The sequence below is a fragment of the Apodemus sylvaticus genome, chromosome 1 (genome assembly GCF_947179515.1).
Source record: "Apodemus sylvaticus chromosome 1, mApoSyl1.1, whole genome shotgun sequence".
Classification (NCBI taxonomy): domain Eukaryota; kingdom Metazoa; phylum Chordata; class Mammalia; order Rodentia; family Muridae; genus Apodemus; species Apodemus sylvaticus.
This window is the reverse complement of record NC_067472.1, coordinates 29,187,189-29,210,831: the sequence shown is the minus strand read 5'-3', so window position 1 is coordinate 29,210,831 and position 23,643 is coordinate 29,187,189. Positions and strand designations below refer to the sequence as shown.

At 38.1% G+C, this 23,643-nt stretch overlaps 1 protein-coding gene across 1 annotated transcript in view; it reads left to right on the top strand.

The window, feature by feature from the left end:
* Pten (phosphatase and tensin homolog) overlaps positions 1–22,369 on the top strand; it is a gene marked incomplete at its 5' end in the record, with an annotated part of 60,994 nt that extends 38,625 nt beyond the window's left edge. Inside the window, 4 exons of the mRNA XM_052172352.1 lie at positions 12,091–12,232; positions 14,870–15,036; positions 17,361–17,585; positions 18,912–22,369. Coding sequence (XP_052028312.1) covers positions 12,091–12,232; positions 14,870–15,036; positions 17,361–17,585; positions 18,912–19,097 — 720 coding nt within the window. The remainder of the gene's footprint in view (positions 1–12,090; positions 12,233–14,869; positions 15,037–17,360; positions 17,586–18,911) is intronic.
* Between the last annotated feature and the right edge of the window lie 1,274 nt (positions 22,370–23,643).

Below are 23,643 nucleotides of genomic sequence, written 5' to 3'. Positions count from 1 at the left end.
AGAATAGCAGTGAATGTGGCCCAACACAAGATCATAAACTCATTTAACCTTTGAGTTGTGTTACAGTCTTTGTGTAGACATTGTAAGTGACAACATCAGTGTGCAGTGTGAAGGGTTTGGCTGCTCTGGGGAGTAAGACATTTGGAACTTGATTCTAGTATTCAGTTTGGACTTGTGCCCCACCTCTCTTTCCTTCTGCCTCCTCTCCCTCTGTCTCTCCCTTCTTCGAGTCCATTCTTCCTCCTCCTTTTTTTTGAGCCCTGATTTTTATCTGGCTCAGCTTTGAGCCATGGCCATTACAGTAAGGTCTGTGGCTGCAGCAGCTGTCCTGGGTCCTGTACTTCTCTTTCACCTGCCTTTTAAACCTCGCCATTGTAACTCTTCTGGGTTTGTATAAGGGTATCAAGACTGTTTGTTGGTGGGAGTTTACGAAATTACATCTTTAATGCAGTAAAAAAAGTCATAAGCTGGAAAATCAAATTTAAGCTAGAAATTCCTCAACTCCTGATGAAATGTGTAAATATTTGTTCTGTTATTTGACATGTATGTTGTATATACATAGCCATAAATTGTTGTTGGTAGCTTCCATTTGTCCTCAGACTTAAAACAGAATACAAAGGAACCTCTAACAAATTAGGTCTCATTTCTCCCATTTGAAAAATCAATACCCCTTACGTGAGAAAAGCAGGTATCTAAGTGGGTTGGTTCTGTTCAATAGTGAACTCCATGGGAGGGCTGGTTTATATAACTTTATAAGCAAGTTGAAAGCTTGCCACTGTGTGACTCTTAACCTATATCATCTTTACTCTCCAGTGTTATTTTTACTCTAGTATTGGTGAAAACAGATTATGAAAAGTCTTATCTCACATATGAAAGAAATATGGAACATATATGGTTTTTGACCTGTTAAAGTAGGCTACCAATTAGAGTGTCAGATAAAATCTCTAGGACTAGATACTGTCATGTATTAGTTTGTTTTGTTTTGTTTTTTGTTTTTGTTTTTTGCCTTCAAGATCATTAGCTGTGGGACAGGAAAAGATTATGGATCATTTAGTTTTTTAGCATTAGACTTCTTGACAGCACAGCACTGTCTGGCGCCTGGCTGTCAGTGGGTCTTTGTCAGTGAGAGCTTCGTTGTCCTCCAGTCTGTTGTGTTGGCAAAGCCTCTTGAGACTCTCCCTTGACTGTCTTGGCTCTCGTGAAGTTGGGTCTTTCACAGTGTTAGGCTTTTCCTGATAAATCTTGTACGCTATGATTTAAGATTAATGTTCGTCAGCAGGGGCACTTTTCATAACCATGGAAAACCCAGTGTGGTAGTGAATGTCCAGGGCAGAGAAATCGTCCATCTTACTAGTGCAGGGGAAGCAGAGGAGCTGTACGGAAAGCTCTACAGAGCATGGAGGGTTCTTGGGGGCAGGAGGGCTTCTTAGCTAGCCATTTTTATTTAACCTTTTTTTTTTTAAACCGACAAAGACTTGTTTTATTTTAATGACTGATCTGTGTGAGGCCACAGCCGGGCCACTATGTACAGACAGGGGAAGCTTTATTTCTTGGTCTCTTCCTCCTTGGACTCAGTCTTGATGGTCTCCTTGGCCTGGAGGTGTTCCTCCCCGCTCTTCCATGCTTCTTTGGTCTTAGACCTGCGAGCCTCAGCCTGGTCAGCCAGCAGCCTCTTGCGGGCCTTGTCTTGGTCAGCTTATGGATGTGCTCCATGAGAATCTGCTTATGTTTGAATACACTCCCTCTGACCTTCAGGTACAGGCTGTGATAGATACGGCGGTCAGTCTTCTTAGATTCCCAGTATCTCCTGAGAAGCCAGCGCAGGAGCCTCACCTTCTCACCCAGGTCACCTTCTCGGGCATCTGAGCATTGGCAGTAACCTTCCTCTTCCCTATGCCCACATGCCTGCCCCTCCGTCGGGCCAAGGTGTTGTTCTGGCAGCGAACCCGGGAATGGGCAGTCACAGGCTTCCGGGTGATCAGCCCACCTTCGATCAGTTCTCGATCTGCTGACCGGAGTTGGCCTTGGCGATTTCATTGGGCCAACCAAACCTTCTTTTTCCCCACAGCAGAGGACACTAGAGGCGAGCCTCTTCTGTAGCCTGAGCACACTCGTGGCTGTGGACGCAGCAGCAAAAGGCTTTATTTAATTTTTTTACATTAAGATTTTTCAATACAATTTTTTGAAACTATCATAAATTATATCGTGAGTATGTTTATATATATGTGTGTGTGTGTGTGTGTATGTATATGTATATGTAATACAACCTGTGGATATATTTTTAGGCTTATCATTTGGAGAACCAGTTGGTATGCTCTTCCCTCTTAGCATTTCTTAGTTAACAGCAGATCTTCCTTTAGGGTTTAGCCTGGTCAGCTTTCTCCCATTCTAGTAAGTCTGCTGTCCTGTTCATGTTTGGTAGTCATGTTGATGACACCTGATGAGTGTAGCTTCTGATATTGCCGTAGATAATCTCACAGCAAACTCCCTGGCCCTCTGCCTCTTACACTCTAGCCCTTCTTCTGCAATGACCCCGAGCTGTAGGGCAGGGGTTGTTTTGTAGATGGGTCAGTTGGAACTGGTCTCTGCAACTCCGCATTGTGAACTGTTCTGGTTTTCTGCAATGTTCTCCTTGTGCTACAAAGAGAAATTTCCTTGATGGGGGGGTAAGCACTACACTTACCTATTGGTATAAAGATAAATTTAGAGTATAGTTATGGATTATGCTGATTTAGTAAATTAGTGGTTGTAGGTTCTCTTTCAAGATTCATGACTTCCCTAGCCCTAGGTAGTTGGCTAGGTGTCCAGTACCAGGTGCAGTTTCTCTTTCTTCAAGGGGATTAAAAATTTTATTTATCAGTCCATCCATTGGTGTGTATCTGTCTATCCATCTACCCATTGGAGGCAAGGAAATGACACCATTTAAAAAAAATTTCAAAAAGGACCCTTTTCTTTAAAAGACTTTAAATTATTTGCTGATTATGTATTCATTTGTTTTTATTGCCATGCACATATTTGATGGAAACTTCACACTGATTACTCTAAGAATTCAATTACTAGTAAGTGGTACTTCTGATACTTCTATGTCCTGCCTTATATTTTGAGAGAGCAATGTTTGCTTTGGAGAAATAGATGAGAATATCTGACTGAAGTCTTGCGACTCATTTCCTGCCAGGAACCTCAGCTACTTGACTTTTTTCTGTTTTTGTTTGCTTGCTTGCTTTTGTTGTTGTTTTTATTTTCTTCTCTCTCTTTCTCCTATTCCCCTTTTGTGATGGTGAAGATTGAGCCTAGGGCCTTACACATGGACATTCTCCCAGTAAGCTACATCCTGAGACCTTGTTTGACAGAGTCATCTTGTTAAACTACATGACCTTTTTGTTTTGCGTTGTTTCTGTTTGTTCAGACAAGGATTTTTTCACTTGAGACAAATGATGGTTGTGGAATGGTCTAGGCTTCTCTAAGCTCTGCTGTCACCCATCCTGTCTTTCTTCCTTCCCTTCTTGAGAGTTGTCATCGTGTATAGAGAGTGATGAGATGCTGGTAGTCTGTCTTGTTATGTTTGAGGGTTAGAGCAAGACTCTGGTGTTTGAACTTTCCTGTGAGTTTCTCTGCTTCCAGGCCAGAGTAAATGCAGGAATCCAGGTTAGGCGCAGGAGGCTCATGTCAGGCGCTGAGGTCTCATGTTAGTTTGCCAGTGTAAAGACACACTAGTCATTACAGCCTGGTGGGATCAGTTCTGTTTCCCTCTAGAAGGGAGGAGAGGGTGTTTGTGGAAATGACAAGAAGCCTCGGGAGATGTTACAAAGTAGGGCCAGAGTGAAAAGATAGCTAGGGAGGTATTTTTTGTGAGTGAAATGTGAAGCCTATAGTGTCATTTGGTAAAATGTAGTAATGCCTGTGTCCTCCATAGAACTGTTCGCGGCAGCAGACACTTTCCATCTCTTGCCATTTCTCCCAGGTGAAAGTGACAGACTGATATAACTAGAAGATGCAGAGCTGTGCACATTGTCAGAGATGTAGCAGGTGCATTTGATGTTTAGCTATTGCATTATACTAAGACACTTTAAGTAATTTAGCATCTTACAGCCGTATCGGTAGGATCTACTGTGCTTAGCTGATCCATAATTAATAAACCTACACAAGTGTTTTGGGTAAGTTTATATACAGACCTAAAAGAGAATCCTTATGTGTTTCCTACCTTTATTCTTTAGATTATTTAAAAACAAAGAATTTATGAACAGATACTGTTGACCAAGCAGTGTTTTACTAAATGGTTGCTTTTGCAATATAAGCTACAATAGCATTAGAAAGCCAGATACAGATAAAAGCTTTAAGATATCCCTACCTCGGGAATACTTCTTCATAGATGACATCAAGGCCCAGAACAGCGAACTGTTGTGATCAGAATTTGTGACAGTGTTAGTCATTTCGTGACAGCAAAAAACAACTCCCTTGCTGTGTTGTTAAATTTCTTTGTTTATTATCAAGCTTAGAGATTCTGAACTGCAAAAGGCATTTTGAAACTGTTGAGGATATTACACCTTTACAGGCTTTCCTGAAAGGTTCCATAGTTATTGCTGATAGTTTTGAAAGGCTTCCCAGTTTTATTCTTTTCTTTACAAATCGTAGTGTTTAATAACCCTCCAAGTTAAAATCTTGGAATGTTTAATCTCCAGGTTAAGCTTAAAATCTCTAGGGAGAGATTGCTCATTTTTTTAAATATAATGCTGTACATTTCCTTATAATTTTTGCAATTTAATTTTCTCAAAGCTTTTAAATGTAAAAAAAAAAAAAGCAATGGCATTTATAGGAAGAGAATGGAACTGGAAGTCATTATTTTAAGTAAAGCAAATCTGATAAGAAGAACTTAAGGGAAGAACCTAGACTGAACATATGCATACTGTCAAACTAGGAAGGAGGCCTTTGGGGGAGGGAGAGATCTGAAAGGAAGCCAGTGAAGGGAAGAGCGTGGCCTGCCTCACTCATACATACAGAAGAGGAACTATTTAGGGAGGAGGGGACTCAGAAGGAAGTGCAGCACGGCATGTACCTCTGTGTGGAAATGTCATAGTGAATGTGCTAGTAACAAAGGATAAACGATGAGACAGACATTACAAGGCCCCTCCTTTGCCTGGGGGTCAGAGTGGTAGTGGAATGGTGGATGTGTTTTAGCTTGCTTTCCTCTCAAGAAACAAACTGAGTATGGTAAACTGTCTTAGTACAACTGAGAAATTCTTCCTAGCAGAATTGTATAATTAATATAATTGATTACTCAGAGTGTGGCAGTATATACAGTGGAATCTTACTCTCTGCTAGCTAGGAATCCCTCTGGTTACACTTCTGCTACTTCTTGTGTCTGTTGTTTCTGGATTTATACTTTGTGATTGTAAGTGTGAACCTCTGGAGATTAATACTGAAATCTTTGTAGTGTGTAGCAGATTAATAGTACTAGAATTATCTGTATTATTTTGCTTATATTCATAATTTTAACTATAGAGGGACCATAAGAAGCTAAAGAAATTTGTGCTCTGGTACAGAATCTTCATCTTTCTTTTATGTTAAAGGAGGAGGCACTTGGTCTCTTGTGAAAAAAATTGTAGACTTTGCTTAGCTTCTCAAAGTTCTATAATCAGGTCTGGACGTGGTGCAGGTTGGAGATGCGAGCTGACCATGAAAGCACTGTGTTCTTAATGTAGGAACAGTACTTCAGGTTGTGAATATTGCAGTGAAGGCCAACAGTTGCCACTTCCTATAAAGAAAAACTATCCCAAGGGTGAAGTAACTGCTCAAAGTCATTGAGGGTAAACCCTGACTGACTAGACACCCTACCACGCACACCTCCCTAATCCTGCCTGCTGTAAATTATTTTCTGGGGTTGGTTCCCACTTGTTCTTTGCTATTTGCAAATGCTCTTGGGTTTCAGTGCTATAATATATAGTTTGCAGTATTTAAACTACAAAGAAAGAATAAGGCCCTTTCAGAATGCTAGTGAGTGCAGCTTTTGGAATGTTTTACTTCCCAAACTTGAGAGTAAAGGCCACTGTCACTGACCATACTTAGTCACTGCTCTTTCCACCCTCCAGCAATGGCAAGTAAAAGAATCTTACTGCTTATTGTTTTTATTAAACTTTTAAGGGAAAAGATTGAAAAGATTTCAGTTTTTCTTTGCTTTCAAATTGGTTATTAGAAAGGTGTGTGTTTTGAGTGTGTGTGTGTGTGTGTGTGTGTGTGTGTGTGAGAGAGAGAGAGAGAGAGAGAGATTAGCTCACTACTCAGTTGTCAACTTTACTAAAATAATGCTAAGCTTAATTTCAAGAGATTCCATTATTTTTAGTGAGGAGTGACTTTTTAGCCTATAATCAAGGTTTTTTTTTTTTTTTTTCTGTTTTATTTATTAAATCCCCTTATCGGGACATTTTCTTGCTTAGTCCTTATTTTTAAACCAAACAAGCTATGGTTATTGTTGTTAAACAAAACAAAAAACTCAGTGTAATTTTCTTGTGTTATCAATTATCATGTGTTCTCTTCTGATGCATACTGTTTTGGGCTATTATCTGCTACGTAGTAGTCCGTAGATTCATAAAACTGTGCTATTTTATGCTTTGAAAGATTTAAGCGATTACTTAATACGAAGCCCATCTGCAAGAACCACACTGCCCTAAGTTATAGTCTTTCTTTGTCACTCAAAACCTGGCTTCTTAATTTTGAACCTTGTATTCTCCATGTTATACTAAGCTCTACTTAATTTTTTCCTTTTCTTTTTGTTCCTAAAATAGAAACTAACACACACACACAAAAAAAAAAGTTGCTGTCTTGGATGTTGAGTTTTTCAGTTTAAGGTCAGAGAAACCCAAGAAGGAGAAGACACAGAGGGAGACATTTATTGACTAATATAACCTAAAAGGTTAGTTAGGTCTGGATCTAAATGCTCAGTAGATGTCAGGAATCTCTCCTTTCTACAGTCTTCCCTTTTTCTTTCTTGCCTATGTTTATTCAGATAGGTTCTTGGCATGTAATGCCAAGCTATGGTTTCATAGCTTTAGGCTTGCACTCTTGACTTACTGCAATGGGAAAAGAACACCGATTTGACTAGAAGTTCCTAGAACAGGTTCTGATTTCCCTGGTTTGAAGGGTGTATCTTTTTTTTTTTTTAATTTATTTATTTTATGTATATGAGTCCACTGTCACTCTCTTCAGACACACCAGAAGAGGGCATCAAATCCCATTACAGATGGTTGTGAGCCACCATATGGTTGCTGGGAATTGAAATCAGGCCCTCTGGAAGAGCAGACAGTGCTCTAACCACTGAGCCATCTCTCTCAGCCCACATCTATCTCTTTTTTGAACCAAATGTTTTTGCTACTGAGTGGTATCTTCTTACAAGTCATGTATGTGAATTTAAGAATAGGCCCAACACCTCCAAACCACAAAACTATCACTATAGCTTCTAAAGAAAATCTAGGTGTGGAAAAGAGTGTTGTCTAGAAATGATCTGTTACCTTTGTCATAGAGATTCTGTAAGTTATAGTTCATAGAACAGAAGCATATTCCAAACTTCAGGGTTCTTCATAGAGGGAAGAACTGAATTACGAGAAGTTATGGCTTCATTCAGATCACATAGCATTCCTGTTTTCAGGTCACCTGAGTGATTTAGTTAGGTCTGACACTGTTTGCAAGATAAGTGCAGTCCTACTCACTCCTTATTAAAGTCGAGGCAGCTAGGCTGGCCGCAGAGCGCGCTTGGCAGCTAGAGGGAGGATCAGGAGTCAAAGCCACCATCAGATACTGCAGTATGTTTGAGGCCAGCCCTCCCCCAGGGGGAAATTGAGGTTGTAATGGTTGGCTATGGTGTCACAGAGGCCTGTAATCTCAGCTGTTGGAGCCTGAAGCAGTAGGATACCCACTTTGAGGCCAACCTGGGGTATATATAATGAGACCCTGTCTTAAAACATAAAATATGTGATAATATATATCTTTCAATGTTATGGGGATAATAGAAATGTGTTTTGAATATTGGAAAATAGCTACAATAACTACTGTTTGTTGTCATAATATTAATAACCATGTTCTTTTGTTTATTAAATTACTGCTTGTTATTTATTGTGGTCATTCAGAATGTAGGTTTCCCTCTTCAAGCAAATACTTTCTTAGGCTGAAACATTTATATTATTTACAAGTTTAGACATGGAAAATATTTTCCAGTTTACTAGGAATGTTTGCTCAAATAGAAAACTATTTCTTTAAGAAATCTAATTTGCGAATTTACCTTATCATCTAGACTCTGAATGCACAGAAGATGAACATAGATTACATACTGTATTGTTCCATTCTAATCCAGTATAGTAGTCTTACGGCAGCATTATAGAACTCAAAGATGTATGTCCTCCATTCAAGTCTGTTTTTCAAAGAGCCAGCCAGGCATGGTGGTACACACCTTTAATCCCCAGCACTTGGGAAGCAGACTCAGGTGGATCTCTATGACATACTAAAGCCTGTCACCTGCTTTGAAATTTTCCTAGTGTATTTTTCATTAATTCTTCTTGTTTAAGCCTTGTCTGCTTGATGCTAATTACTTTTTCTAAAATTCCAAACCAGGTGACAGGCTTTTAGTATCTGAATAGCATTATAATAAAAAACATAAAACTGATCAAAGATGTTATTTTACACTAATACATCAGATACTTCATATGGACACTGAGCTGTTATGAACTTCTGTGCCAAAAAGATTCAAATTTGTTAAGCAAAAGCTAGAAAAGGAAAACAGTGTTAGAAATTTTGAATGTACTCTAAGGAGGCACAAAGTAAAATGTGCACACACTGAAGAAAGTACTAAAATCTGCCCCCAAATGCCTCGCAGTACCCGCCCACTGGGTTAGTGGCTAAGTGACTACACACCCCAGAGCCTTCTAAGGACAACCCTATTACCTGTTCTTGATGACACTGGAGCAGAGCTGCAGTTTATAAAGTTTAACTCAAGTCGTTATGGAAATTTAAAGCTGTTTTCTTAAATAAATTTTGAGCCATTTGAAGAAAGATATATTAAGATAATTTGCCAGTAGAAAATAAAACAAAAATATAAATGAGTGAACTGAGGAAACCGTGAACTATTTGGACTAGCAAATCGAACACTGACTACAAGAAACAGAGCTAGTGTTTTGTAACTGACTCAAAGATGAATAATGTACACGTTTGTGTTTAGCTAGGCAGTTAAGTCCTAGCTGGGGCACTTCTCCTCGCCTTGCTGCAGCCTAAGCCTTTGCGTGGTGCAGGCTTCCCTCTGTATTACTACTGCCTGTGAGCTCTGTCCACACAGCTGCTGATGGTCTACCTGAGCATTGCTTACTTACAGATCAACCTAGCGTTTTTCAAAAGGACGAGTGTATAAATGCTTGTGATAATTGGCGTCCTTCCATCACTTGAGAACACCCATAATGTTGAGAGCTGTTTATTACTGCACACAAATGTGAAATGTATACCAAAAACCAGAGAAGAAGACACTTGCCATCTGAACGTTATCGAATACTAACTTGACAAACTGCTGGTATCAACTTGCATTGAGTTTCTTTTAAATAAATTGTTTAAAGTTGGGGGTCTCATTATGTGGCCCAGGGGTTAACTTTGACCCAGAGTGCCTCTTCTTCCCAAGAGCTGGGACTGCAGGCATGTGCTACCACATGCTTTATACAGCTTAGATTTTCTTTAATCTATTGACTAGAAATGAATTAATGTGGTTCAGAAATTTATGTCGTTAAAAACAACTGTCCTCATCCATCTCCTGTCTACTGATTCCCCTTCCTTGCTTAGCTCTGCTGTGCTTGACCTCCATAACTGCAGTGACAGCTTTGCTGCAGTTGCATTAATAAGGTGCTCTAGTATGAATTACATTGCATTTCAACACTAAGGGGACTCCTTAAGGTTAATACTTTGTAACAATTCTTCAAATTAGTGTGACTTTACTACTTTTTTTAAAAAGGAAAATATTGCATGCAGTGGCATTGCAGGCCTTCAATGCCAGGACTCAGGAGACAGAGTGGGCTCTGTGAGTTTGTGAGTCTGGAGGCCAGCCTGGTCGACTGAGCAGTTCCAGGATAGCCAGAGCTACACACAGAGGAATCATGTCTCAAAAAAACAAAAAGAAAACTATAAAGAAATAAAATTTCACCTATTCTAACACTTATACAACTATCATTTCTATAACTGTTACTTAGTATTGGTATATTTTGTTTATTTTAACTTCTTTTATATAACTGAATTTACTGTTTTATCCTCATGCAAATTCTATTAAGAAGGTTCATGTTTTGTACTAATTTTTTAAAGAAGCAAATATTGTCAGAATTCAAATATAATTTCACCATAGCCAAAATAAATTGCCAATCATGATTTCAAGTGGTTTATATCATATCTATTTTTGTTTGTTCCTTTTGTTTTTGAGATGGGGTCTCTCTTTGTAGCCCTGTTTGGCTTGGAATACACAGACATCCACCAGCATCTTTCTTCCTCCTGAGCTCTGGGATTAAAGTTGTATATCACTGCATTTCCATTTTGATACACATATAGAACAGAGGGACAGAGGAGGACAGAAAGGAAGAGGGTGTGGCCAGAAACCATATTCCTGCATCTGCTGGTCATCATAGTTTTTTTTATACTTTTTAGCTTTTATGCTTTCTGCTTCCCCAGCAGAAGGGTGTTTACGTTTAGAGTTCTTAGCAGAATAGAAGTTTAGATTCCATCAGTAAATTAAAGAGCATTTGTAAATACATTTTTCTTAATATAAAATACCCATTTTCTATAAGTGTGTTTGTAAGACTTAGCCTCACATAGGTCAGGCCGGCCTTTAACTTAAGCTGTTGGTTGTACCCAAGTACTGAGATTACAGGAGGGTACTGCTATGCCAAAACCGCTGTTTATTTTAAACTGTTAGATGTAATGCTTAATATTTGCCTTATATTGATTTTTTACTGTTATATTGTGAATAGAAAAATACTAATTTATTAGTGAATGAATTGCTACTCACATGGTGTGTGTGTGTGTCTGTGAGTGTCTGTATGTATAGGGACGATCATATGTTCCTCGGATATCCGTCTTTTGGTGTCGTCCATCTTGATCAAGCAAGGTCTCTCATTTGTCTGGAATTCACCAAATAGACTAGGCTAGCTAGCCTGTGAATCCCAAGAATCTGTCTGTCTCTGCTTCCCCAGTGCCGAAGTTATAAACACATGTATGGTTACATGATTCCTTGTAAAAATGTCTATCTGCATGGGGTAGGTTGGCTGAAGTGCTAGCTCCATGGTTTAGAGCACCTTTGTTCTTGCGGAGGACCCAGGTTAGTTCCCAGTACCCACACAACAGCTTACAAACATCCGTAATGCCAGTTCCATAGCATGCCTTCTGGTTTCTGTGGGTACCAGGTATACATATGGCACGCTTACATATGTAGGCAAAACATTCACAAAATAGTTAAAGAACTAAGAAAAAAATACATGGGTTTTGGGTCATTCATGCTTACTGATTGGGTCATCTCAGCCTCGTGAGTGTGTGTATGAGGGGTGTGGAAAGGTAGAGATTGATTGATTGATTGATTGATTGATTGATTGGTTTAGCTGCATACTTTTTTTGACTCCAAGGTCAGAATCTCATTTTCGCTTTTTCTGCAGAGGCAGCACATTTCTCTCTAGTGTGCTGATTCTGATATGCTTTTGATTAGAAAGTAGATAAGCAGGTTTGTGAAGACTTATATGCCTAATAAATCCATCTTTGTGAGGGACCTTGGGTATATGTAGCTATAGTACGGAGACCATTGCTGTCTGTTTGAATACTCAGTGGTCTTCGCTAATTGGGTTCATAGATCAAATCATTATTTAATATTTGAATAAATGAGGTGTTTAATAACTACATTTTAAGAATATATTTTCCTTTCTTTTATTATTGCTCTTATTTATTCTAATATTGAGTTAGATTTAAGTGTTAGCCACTTAAGAGAAACTTTGGGTTAACTCAGTTATAGCAATTTAGTATAATGAAATTTTTCTTTTGAATTTGACTTCTCCTTTTCTTTTGTTGTTCCTCCTCCCTCTCCCCGCCTATCAGGGAGTAACTATTCCCAGTCAGAGGCGCTATGTATATTATTATAGCTACCTGTTGAAGAATCACCTGGATTACAGACCAGTGGCACTGTTGTTTCACAAGATGATGTTTGAAACTATTCCAATGTTCAGTGGCGGAACTTGCAGTAAGTGCTCTAAACGCTCGTCCTTCTGTGTGTTGGAAATTTTTTTTAACCATATCTAAATGTATATATAAAAGTTTAGAAATAAATTTACCAGGTTAAAACTTATGAAGGACTGAATTTCTAAAGTTGGAATTAATTAGTTCAGTTGTTCAGTTCATTTGGGTTAAGAAAGCTAACCCACTGAATTTTGGTGTTCTTGAAGTCAGTTATATTTATGGGAGAAATACTCCATGTTACAACCACCAGACGTAGTCTCTGTTCTGACAAAATAACTGAAAGATGCTTTGACAGACCAGTGTGAGAATGGCCTCTGGCCATGACCAGGTCCTTCATTGTTCACTGTCCTGGGGATAGAAAGAGAGGCTGCAGAGGCGTCTTTCAAATATATAGAAGGGTGTGTGAGTCAGGATGTGTGGAGAAAACCTGGGTGTAGCTCTGAGGTCCAGCCTCAGCCTGTGACTTAGACATGTCATCTCCTTGCTGAGTTTGCTTGTCAGTAAAATAAGGAAATCTTGTTAAGTATGAAGTCATGACACTGGTGTCTGCTTGCAATTTCTCCTCACTTAGCAGCTGTTGGTCTACATCCCCCCCAACCTACTGTTGTCATTTTGATCTTGTTCTCTTTTTCTGTTGTTCTTGGCTAGAGTTCTTAGCTACAGAGCTCAGAAATAAGAAGTCTGATACCTGGACCCAAAGCAGCTACTTAATGAAGGGAGAGTAGATGTGTATGGCAAATATATGGAGGAATTTTATGCAGCCCTGGAAGGCCTAGTTGCTGCAATACCTTTTTTTTTTTTTTCATTTTTATTTTTATTTATTTATTTTTTATTTACATTGCAAATGATTTCCCCTTTTCTGGGTCCCCACTCCCCGCAAGTCCCATAAGCCCTCTTCCGTCCCCCTATTCTTCCATCTACTCCTTCCCACTTCCCTGTTCTGGAATTCCCCTATACTCTTGCACTGAGTCTTTCCAGAACCAGGGCCCACTCCTCCATTCTTTTTGGACATCATTTAATTTGTGGATTATGTCCTGGGTATTCAAAGTTTCTAGGCTAATATCCACTTATCAGTGAGTACATACCATGATTGATCTTTTGAGACTGGGTTACTGCAATACCTTTTTTCTCTGACTTTTTTTTTTTTTTTAACACTGAATGTCTTAAGTGCCACCTGGGAGTGGTCAGTCATGTTTTACACTTAAGATATTTTATTTGTATTTTCAGCATAATGTCCTACTATCAGGTAGATATCACTTATTAAAATCCCTTGATATTATTTTACGGATGTTTGCAATTTGCCAGTGATTTTAGGTTTTCGCCTCTATGAAATACTTAGGTGAAATTAACTTGTTCTTTCTAAAATAATTTTTATATAGAAAATCAATTTCTTTGTCAGATAGGTGTGATTGCCCATGATTATGGCAACTTTGTTAAGGGCCCCTGATGTATTTATATAGCTTGTTGGAAAGGTCTAAGGAACTTTCATACTGAAAGTTAATACATTAATACATTAGTATAATTTTAAAAACGTGAGTACGAGGCACAATGGACTATTGAAAGCAATTGGCCTAGGAACTTCTCTAGGTTCATTGAGAAGGAAAAAGGATGAGAACTCATCTTCTTCCTAGAGTTTAGGTATCAATATAAAAGCCAAACAAAGGTGGCATGGAGGTATCAAGGAAATGCTCTGCTCAGGAATCTCATGAGATACTGACTTTTTATCAGTTCTGCTTTGCCTGTCTGATTAAACTGTTTTGTTTGGCTATTAGTCACAAAACAATATGTTTGCATCTCTACTTTTAAAAATAGTTAACTACTAGATTCTTTTTAATCTTTAAAAATTTTCTAGTTATTTATGTGCTGGGATTTAATACTATATATTGAAGTTATGTGAAAATACAACTCATGGGATTCATATGCATAAATTATAACTGCCATGTTCACAAATCTTAATTTCGTGAAGAAAGTCTAGCACTGGAGAACACATGCAGCTTGGAGAGTGGCATTAAGTATAAAGGAATATTTATAAGGCAGTAGGAATTAGGTGACTTAAGCACAGCTGAAGAGCTGGACAAGAAATAGAAGATGTGATTGGTTCTCACAGGATGACTTGGACTGTTGGTGTCACGATGATTCTAGGGACTTCAGCCATGTTTTAAGGACAGTTCTGTGTTATAGACAGTTGTGATGTAGGAGGGGGAGTACAGCCAGCTCTGTGACTCAGCAAATGCTGCTTGAGGGATGAAGTGCACTTTGTTTGCAGTTCACAAAAGTTCCAGCAAATTGTTTATTTTATGGTTAAAGTAGTTTGTGATGAGTCTTTTGCATAATGTTAATGTAAAGCTTTTATTATTAATATGTTGCTAGAGTTTCATCTTAGAACTTACTGTTTATGAAGTAGCAATTGATTTTCATATCTGTAATAGAACTTTACTTAAGGGTTCAAATTGAAGAGCACCTTACTTAGATTGGTTGTTTTTACATATTTTATTTCTACTGATTTGTTTTAGCTAAGCAGTCAAAATGAAGAATTATCATTTGTGTATATTTGTTTATTTTACCATTAAAATAGTTTCTGATAATTTGAGTGTTGAAGATGTTTCTTGTGAAATGATGCCATATGTATTTAATCATGCAGATCCTCAGTTTGTAGTCTGCCAGCTAAAGGTGAAGATATATTCCTCCAATTCAGGACCCACTCGGCGGGAGGACAAGTTCATGTACTTTGAGTTCCCTCAGCCATTGCCTGTGTGTGGTGACATCAAAGTAGAGTTCTTCCACAAACAGAACAAGATGCTGAAAAAGGTTTGCAATTCAGTTCTATTGTGTAGAAATAGCATTCTTTAATGAGTAACCACAGACCTTTTGCTTCAAACCTTTGGTTAGGAAATTATTCTGTAAGGAAAGACTTTCTCTGCCATCTACTGAGCTGATTACAGTTGTTAGATTGGCAGACTCTTCATTTCTGTGGCATTGATGAGACACGTAAACGGAACCACCTACCCCAGCCCCTGGTTTGTTGGCTTTTTTGGTTTGCTCTGTGATCTTATGCAGCACAAGCCATGTTTTATCCATTTGGGTTTATGTTTCTAGAGACTAGACTATTTTGTATTTTGTTTCCCCAGATTTACTGAGTATTTAGTCAGTATTACTTAGTTGAAAGAAGTGGCTATGAAGAAGAAGAAGTAATTAAAAAAAAGGGGAAGGGGACCGATACAGTTAGACATACATGTTAGGGTTGCTGACGTCTGAGATACACTTAGGAGGAAAGCTCAGCTGTAGTGAGTGTTCTTGGTGTGAGCATTTATCCTTGGTGTTGGATCCTTAATTGAATGTGAACATTAAAATGAGTCTTAAGGTATAGAGGAAGACACCAGTTTTGTGCAGAATCAATTCCTATGAAGCACACAAGGTAGTACCTGACCAGGAAGGGGATTTCATCTTCTCAGTCTTAAGGGTTTTTATGAAAGCGATAAAAGGAAATTTCACTATAAAACTTTTCAATGTCAAGTCAATTTATCAGGAGAGATAATTTCCTTTTTCTAGGATCTACATAGTAAAAGAAGAAAAATCACAAACTTAACCAAATTAATGTTTATCATGGACTAATTTTCTATCTCTCATGAAAAAAAGCTAAATATAAATATCTTTGAATTACTGGATTGTTTCTTTGTTCATTTTCTGAGACTGTAATAAATGTGAGCAAACATTTCAAAATTTAAGTATTTGAAAGGCTTTAGGTTTTTTCCTTCATTTGTTTGTTTGTTTGTTTGTTTGAGACATGGTCTTATTCTCTGCAGCTCTAGCTATCTTGAACTTGGTTTGTAGACAAGGCTAGTTTCAAACTCAGAGATCGCTTGCGTCTACATCCTAAGTGCTGGGATTTAAAGGCATGTGCCATCACTGCCCAATATCTCTTACTTCTTGTAAGACTCTGGTTCACATAAAAGTGGGTCTTTGTGTGTGTCTGTGTGTGTGTTTCTTGTTTTCTTTTATTAGTGTTTGTTTGAAGACAGATTCTTACTTTGTAGCTCAAGCTGGTCTGGAACTCACTAAGTAGCCCTGGTTGGCCTCAGATCAAGCAGTCTTTTTTTTGCCTTAACTTCTCAAGAGTTATGATCATAGGCATGAGCCACCTCTCTTGGCTTTATATAGTTTGTAAAAATAGATAATTACCTCACTGTAGTTTTAGAGATGTGCTGTTTCTTACTTCTGATCTCTGAAGATTAGTTATTTATAATATATTTGTATATCTTAGATTACTCTCCATAAATTTCCATTTATCATAGCTTTTCCTTACTAATTACATGCCTTTCTGATTTAAATAAAAACAGTTTTAGAAAATCAGTGCACATCAGTGCACTACATTTGCAAGTTTAAATAATATTACTGTGTTTTCTTCTAAATAAGATATGATTGCCAACTGAACAACTTTGTTAAAATAATTGAGATCAGTAAGGTTTTAAAAAGGCTGGAACCATGGCTCAGCAGTTAGGAGCCCTGGGTGTTCTTCTGGAGGACCTACCCAGGTTTGATTCTCAGCACCCATATGCTGTCTTACAGTTATCTGTAACACTAGTGCTTAGGGGGTCTGACTCTCTCTTCTGACCTCCATGGACACCAGGCATATACATATATCCAGGCAAAAAATTGTAGTTGCCATAGGGAACTTATTCTAAAATTTCTAGGGCTTCTGTTGAAGTAGTTAACACCTGATCTTTGCTTGTCTACATACACATCCAGCATTAGAATAAGAAGTAGTTTTCTTAAGATTTTAAGATAAAGTAAGATGCCAGATTTTACATGATTATATTTTTTATTTAAAATTTTAGAAAAGATAACTTAGTGAATAAGAATATTGCATAAGGTATTTACCTTCACCTTAGAATATCAGATAATATATGGTTTATATGTTGACTGTGGCACTTTTTTTTTTGTTTTTTTCGAGACAGGGTTTCTATGCATAGCCCTGGCTGTCCTGGAACTCACTCTGTAGACCAGGCTGGCCTCGAACTCAGAAATCTGCCTGCCTCTGCCTCCCAGAGTATACAGGCGTGTGCCACCACCGCCCGGCTGGTACATTTTTAAATAAGTGAAATATATCTTTCATTTCTTTCTTTTCTTCTTAGGACAAAATGTTTCACTTTTGGGTAAATACGTTCTTCATACCAGGACCAGAGGAAACCTCAGAAAAAGTGGAAAATGGAAGTCTTTGTGATCAGGAAATCGATAGCATTTGCAGTATAGAGCGTGCAGATAATGACAAGGAGTATCTCGTACTCACCCTAACAAAAAACGATCTTGACAAAGCAAACAAAGACAAGGCCAACCGATACTTCTCTCCAAATTTTAAGGTAAGTTAAAACCACTTTGGGGTGAGAGAGTATGTTTTATTGTGATTGTGAAGCTGAAGAACTAGACGTTGTTTTAGTATTGTTCAGTGTGTAGCATTCCAGAGTGGTTGTGACTCATTTGCCTTTAAAATGTATTTCTCTCTGGCTTTACTGTTTTTACTATTTCTCTGGCAATGCACCTCAGTGCTTGCCTAACATGAGTGCTGCCCAGAGTTCAACACCAAGTACTATAAAACAATAAAAGAGAAAGTATAAAAACGTTCTTGTAAATAAAATCTGTTTTCATTGTCACTGAACAAATCTATCAAGGTAAGTACTATGAAGCATGCAACTGGCAAAGATGGTCTGTCTAGTGGATGGTATGTAAAGAGGGTCAGCTGAGTGGAATGAGCATATTTGCATATGTAAATTGTACTCTGCCTACAGAGCAGCTATTTGGGGAAAGGAGGAAGAGTAGAAATGAGAATTCTGAGGCATGAATGAGCTTGGTATATTTCAGTGACTGAAGTCATTTCCACTGAGTCACAGGAACCCAGTCTTGATGTGACCATGTGGAGTGCTGAACACAGAGAAGGTGTAATCTGAGCTTTAAGCATCCAGCTCACTTCCTAAATTGAGACTGGCTCAGAAACTAGGGACAGGCCATGGGGTTGAACTGGCAGCAAGAGGCAATGTGAGCCTGATGGTTAGCACACACAAGAGGTTGTGGTTGGGTGGTCTCAAGTAGTAGCAGGGAGCAATGGTAAAATTACTAACATACTTTGAAGGGGGATTCTTAAAGCAAATGTTGCTTATAAGAAAAACTTTTAATGACTTGAATAATGGGAAAGAAAGTATCAATCTGATTTAAATCTGGTCTCCTATCAGCTGTTCACCAGAGCTTGTTCTTTAGCATGTTGCCTGGACTTCTGGGGTTTTGTTTCTTTTTTTTTTAAAATGGAAATCCTTAAGAACTGCAGCCATGCATGTAAGGACCACTGAGTGGTCTGTTAGCTTCCTCCATTCTCTCATAGATGAAGATTTTAGAGCTAGTTGACCTTATCAGTCAGTATTGTGTAGTGTCACTAATGTAAACATAGAGTTGTCTTAGAGATTGTAAGAGAAATGTTTTGAAACATAAGCACTTCTAAATTGAATTTTGTGATTTAGTGAGTTCATTGCCCTCGGTGTGTCTTCTGAGTGCACAGTTTCAGGTCATCTGAAAAGCAGTGCCCTTCAGGATTCATTTGTTATAGTACTTTCAAGTAAATCTGCAAAACATAATGTCTTTGCTAATATAGAACTCATTCTGATTGTTCATTTTCATCTTAAACTTTCTTTCTCTAGGTGAAATTATACTTTACAAAAACAGTAGAGGAGCCATCAAATCCAGAGGCTAGCAGTTCAACTTCTGTGACTCCAGATGTTAGTGACAATGAACCTGATCATTATAGATATTCTGACACCACTGACTCTGATCCAGAGAATGAACCTTTTGATGAAGATCAGCATTCACAAATTACAAAAGTCTGATTTTTTTTTCTTATCAAGAGGGATAAAATACCATGAAAAAAAACTTGAATAAACTGAAATGGACCTTTTTTTTTTTTTTAAATGGCAATAGGACATTGTGTCAGATTGCAGTTATAGGAACAATTCTCTACTCCTGACCAATCTTGTTTTACCCTATACATCCACAGGGTTTTGACACTTGTTGTCCAGTTAAAAAAGGTTGTGTAGCTGTGTCATGTATATACCTTTTTGTGTCAAAAGGACATTTAAAATTCAATTAGGATTAATAAAAGATGGCACTTTCCCATTTTATTCCAGTTTTATAAGAAGTGGAGACAGGCTGATATGTATACGTAGGAGTTTTTCCTTTATTTTCTGTCACCAGCTGAAGTGGCTGAAGAGCTCCGACTCCCAGGCTCACGTCCTGCCCCTTTGCACTTGTGGCAACAGATAAGTTTGCAGTTGGCTAAGAGAAGTTCCTGCAGGGTTTTGCTACATTCTAATGCATGCACTTGGGTTGGGGGGATGGAGGGAATGCTCAGAAAGGAATGTTTCTAGCTGGGCTCTGGACCATAGACCATCTCCAGCTCTTTAGATGCACCTTTCCTTAGCATGCTCCACTTACTAATCTGGACATCCGAGAGATTGGCTGCTGTCCTGCTGTTTGTTTGTGCGTTTTAAAGAGCATATTGGTGCTAGAAAAGGCAGCTAGAGTGAGTACATTTGTATTGGGGTACAGGAATGAACCGTCTACAGCATCTTAAGAATCCACAAATGAAGGGATAGAAAAATAAGGTGGTCATAGATAAGAGACACAGCAACAATGACTTAACCATACAAACGTGGAGGCTTTCAACAAAGAATGGGCTGGAAACAGAAAATTTGACAATGATTTATTCAGTATGCTTTCTCAGTTGTAATGACTGTTCCATCTCCTATGTAATCAAGGCCAGTGCTAAGAGTCAGATTCTATTAGTCCCTACATCAGTCAACAATTTACATTTATTTTCATTAATTTTCAATCATATACCTACTGTGGATGCTTCATGTGCTGGCTGCCAGTTTGTTTTTCTCATTAAATATATTTTAATTCTTCACAGGAAATTTCAACTTGAGATTCAACAGTAAGCAGGTTTTTTCTAGAGATTGATGATGCCCGTCCTCAGTCCAGTGGCTGTCAGGCGTCCCGCCCCTTTGACCTTACACATTCTATTACAATGAGTTTTGCAGTTTTGCACATTTTTTAAATGTCATTAACTGTTAGGGAATTTTACTTGAATACTGAATACATATAATGTGTATATTAAAAAAGTCATTGTTTGTGTTAAAAAAGAAATTAGAGTTGCAGTAAATTTTCAGCACTGCAGGAATAAGGCATTTAAGTTTTTCAGTAGAAATTGTCCTACAGATGCTTTATCGACTTGCTATTGGAAGAATAGATCTTCTTAAATGTGCAGTGTTGAGTCACTTCATTGTAGTGGTAGAGTTGGGATTAGGGCTTCAATTTCACTTCTTAAATATCATTATATGTTTGATATGCCCAGACTGCATACAATTTAAAGCAAGAGTACAACTACTATTGTAATGGTAATGTGAAGATACTATTAAAAAGGATCCCCCCCCCCCCCCTTTCCTGGGAATTTGGTGTCTTTCAAATTATATCTTGACCTTGACATTTGAATATCCAACCATTATATTTCTTAGTGGTGTGAAGTCCCATTTTCAATAACTTATTGGTGCTGAAATTGTTCACTAGCTGTGGTCTGACCTAGTTAATTTACAAGTACAGATTGCATAGGACCCACTAGAGAAGAATTTATAGTTTGATGGTAAGTAGATTAGGCAGAACGTCATCTAAAATATCCTTAGAAAATAACGTTGATGTATTTTCCATACCTCATCAGTTTCACTCAACCAATAAAGTTTTTAAAATTGTAACAAAGCTCTTAGGATTTACACATTTATATTTAAACATTGATACATGAATATTGACTGACTGTTGATAAAGTGATAAAGTTAGAGACAGCTTTTCCTGAGATCTCACCATTGAAATCTGTATACCCCCTCGTCTTTCCTAAAAGCTGAAAGTGGCTGACTAAAATGCAAAGCAGCTGTTGATATTTTGGAGATAGTGATGAACACTGTTCTTTGTTAGTTTTGGGCACAGCATGCTAAACTATAACTTGTATTGTTCCAATATGTAACACAGAGGGCCAGGTCATGAACAATGACATTACAATGGGCTGTTGCACTGTTAATATTTTTCCTTTGGAATGTGAAGGTCTGAATGAGGGTTTTGATTTTGAATGTTTCAGTGTTTTTGAGAAGCCTTGCTTACATTTTATGGTGTAGTCATTGGAAATGGAAAAATGGCATTATATATATATTATATATATAAATATATATATTATACATACTCTCCTTACTTTATTTCAGTTACCATCCCCATAGAATTTGACAAGAATTGCTATGACTGAAAGGGTTTTGAGTCCTAATTAAAACTTTTATTTATGACAGTATTCACGATTAGCCTGAAATGCATTCTGTAGTAATCTCTCCCGTGTTTCTGGAACGCTTTCTTAGACTTTTGGATGTGCAGCAGCTTACGTGTCTGAAATGACTTGAAGGCATCGCCTTTAAGAAGGCTTACAGTTGGGCCCCGTACATCCCCAGTCCTCTGTAATTCCTCTTGGACATTTTTGCCATAATTGTAAAAGGGTAGTTGAATTAAATAGCATCACCATTCTTTGCTGTGGCACAGGTTATAAACTTAAGTGGAGTTTACCGGCAGCATCAAATGTTTCAGCTTTAAAAATAAAAGTAGGTTACAAGTTACATGTTTAGTTTTAGAAAATTTGTGCAATATGTTCATAACGATGGCTGTGGTTGCCACAAAGTGCCTCGTTTACCTTTCAATACTGTTAACGTGTCATGCATGCAGACGGAAGGGGTGGGGCTGTGCACCAAGCCGGGGGCTCTTACTCCAGTGTTCGGCAGACTTGCCCTCTACCTGCCAGTTGAAGAGTTCGATCTGTTTTCATATAGAATATATATACTAAAAAAATGCAGTCTGTAAGCCAGCCTCCCCTGACTCAGCCTCTTCAGATGCTCCTGTGCTGTGCAGCAGTGGCTCTGTGTGTAAATGCTGTGCACTGAGGAGACACAAATACGACGTGTACAGGACAATGCCTCCTACCAATCAGATGTCCATTTGTTACTGTGTTTGTTAACAACCCTTTATCTCTTAGTGTTATAAACTCCACTTAAAACTGATTAAAGTCTCATTCTTGTCATTGTGTGGGTGTTTTATTAAATGAGAGTATTTATAATTCAAATTGCTTAAATCCATTAAAATGTTCAGTAATGGGCAGCCAAATATGATTACGAAGTTCCTGTATGTTTTTTCTATTTTTTTCCCCCAACTCCTTGCTATCCTCCCAAGCAAAGCTTCTTTCTGTCATCTTGGTAGACACATGCCTGTCTGCTCATGGTTAAGAAGAGCATTTTAAGCCTTAGTCATCTCTTAATAAGTTATTCCAGGCATAGTAAAAAGTTTCAAGGTTCTTGGAAAATGGTGCTTATTTCTCTTTTTTATAAAACCAAATGTCTGAAGATAGCCCCTACTCCCCACCCCAAGAATGGACTTGATGTCATAGGTCTGTTCTGTGGCTTTCTGTTTTCTAAACTCTGCAGTTGGCCATCAGCACATGGGAGGTTTCATTGGGTTTTGTCCAGAGAAGTGGGCTCAAATATAATCTCCTTTCTAATATTTTTAAAGGCTAAGGAGTGAGGCATGTCCTTTCAATAGAACAGTAAGACAATTTGTGATGTTTTAGAAGTAAGACCATTAATGTCAATGTGGAGTCTTAATGTTACATAAACTTGACCCATTAAAAATATAAGCTGAGTAACATGCATGTGTGTAGAGAAATATGAAAATTGCATATAGTCATACATTTTCTTTAGAATTCTTAGTTTGATGGGTGAAAACTTGAATATAAAGGTATTTTGATTTGTATGATATTTGAAAAAAGGAGTTTCCTCGCACTTTGCTTTCAGATCATGTCCCCATTGTACTGTATGTAATTTAAGCTGATTTGGTTCAGTGAATGCCATCACCATTTCCATTGAGAATTTAAAACTCACCAGTGTTTACCATGCAGGCTTCTGAAGGGCTCCCAGAGATCCAGACCTATAAGCCCAGTTGATTTACTTTGAACATGAAACTTCAAGTTCCTTCATACTTTGCTAGATAATTTGTGGTACATCCAAAGTATAGTTTTAAGTGGCTTGTGTGTGGATTTTATTTAATGTTGTTGTTCCTAGGGCAGAGAGAAATGTTACTGAGGGGGAAGAAGAGTACCCAGTCCAATCTGGTACAGCGCATTCCCTAAAATCTGAGTAATGGAACACAGTAATGGAACACTTTAGGAGTCAAGAAGCTGACTTTCCTATGGAATTAGATTGCAGCGGGAAGCCTACTAGTATAGTTCCTTTTACTGTTACAATACATCTTTATGGATATGCTATAGCTGCTTTTCCATCTTTCAACAACAGGTATCAGGAT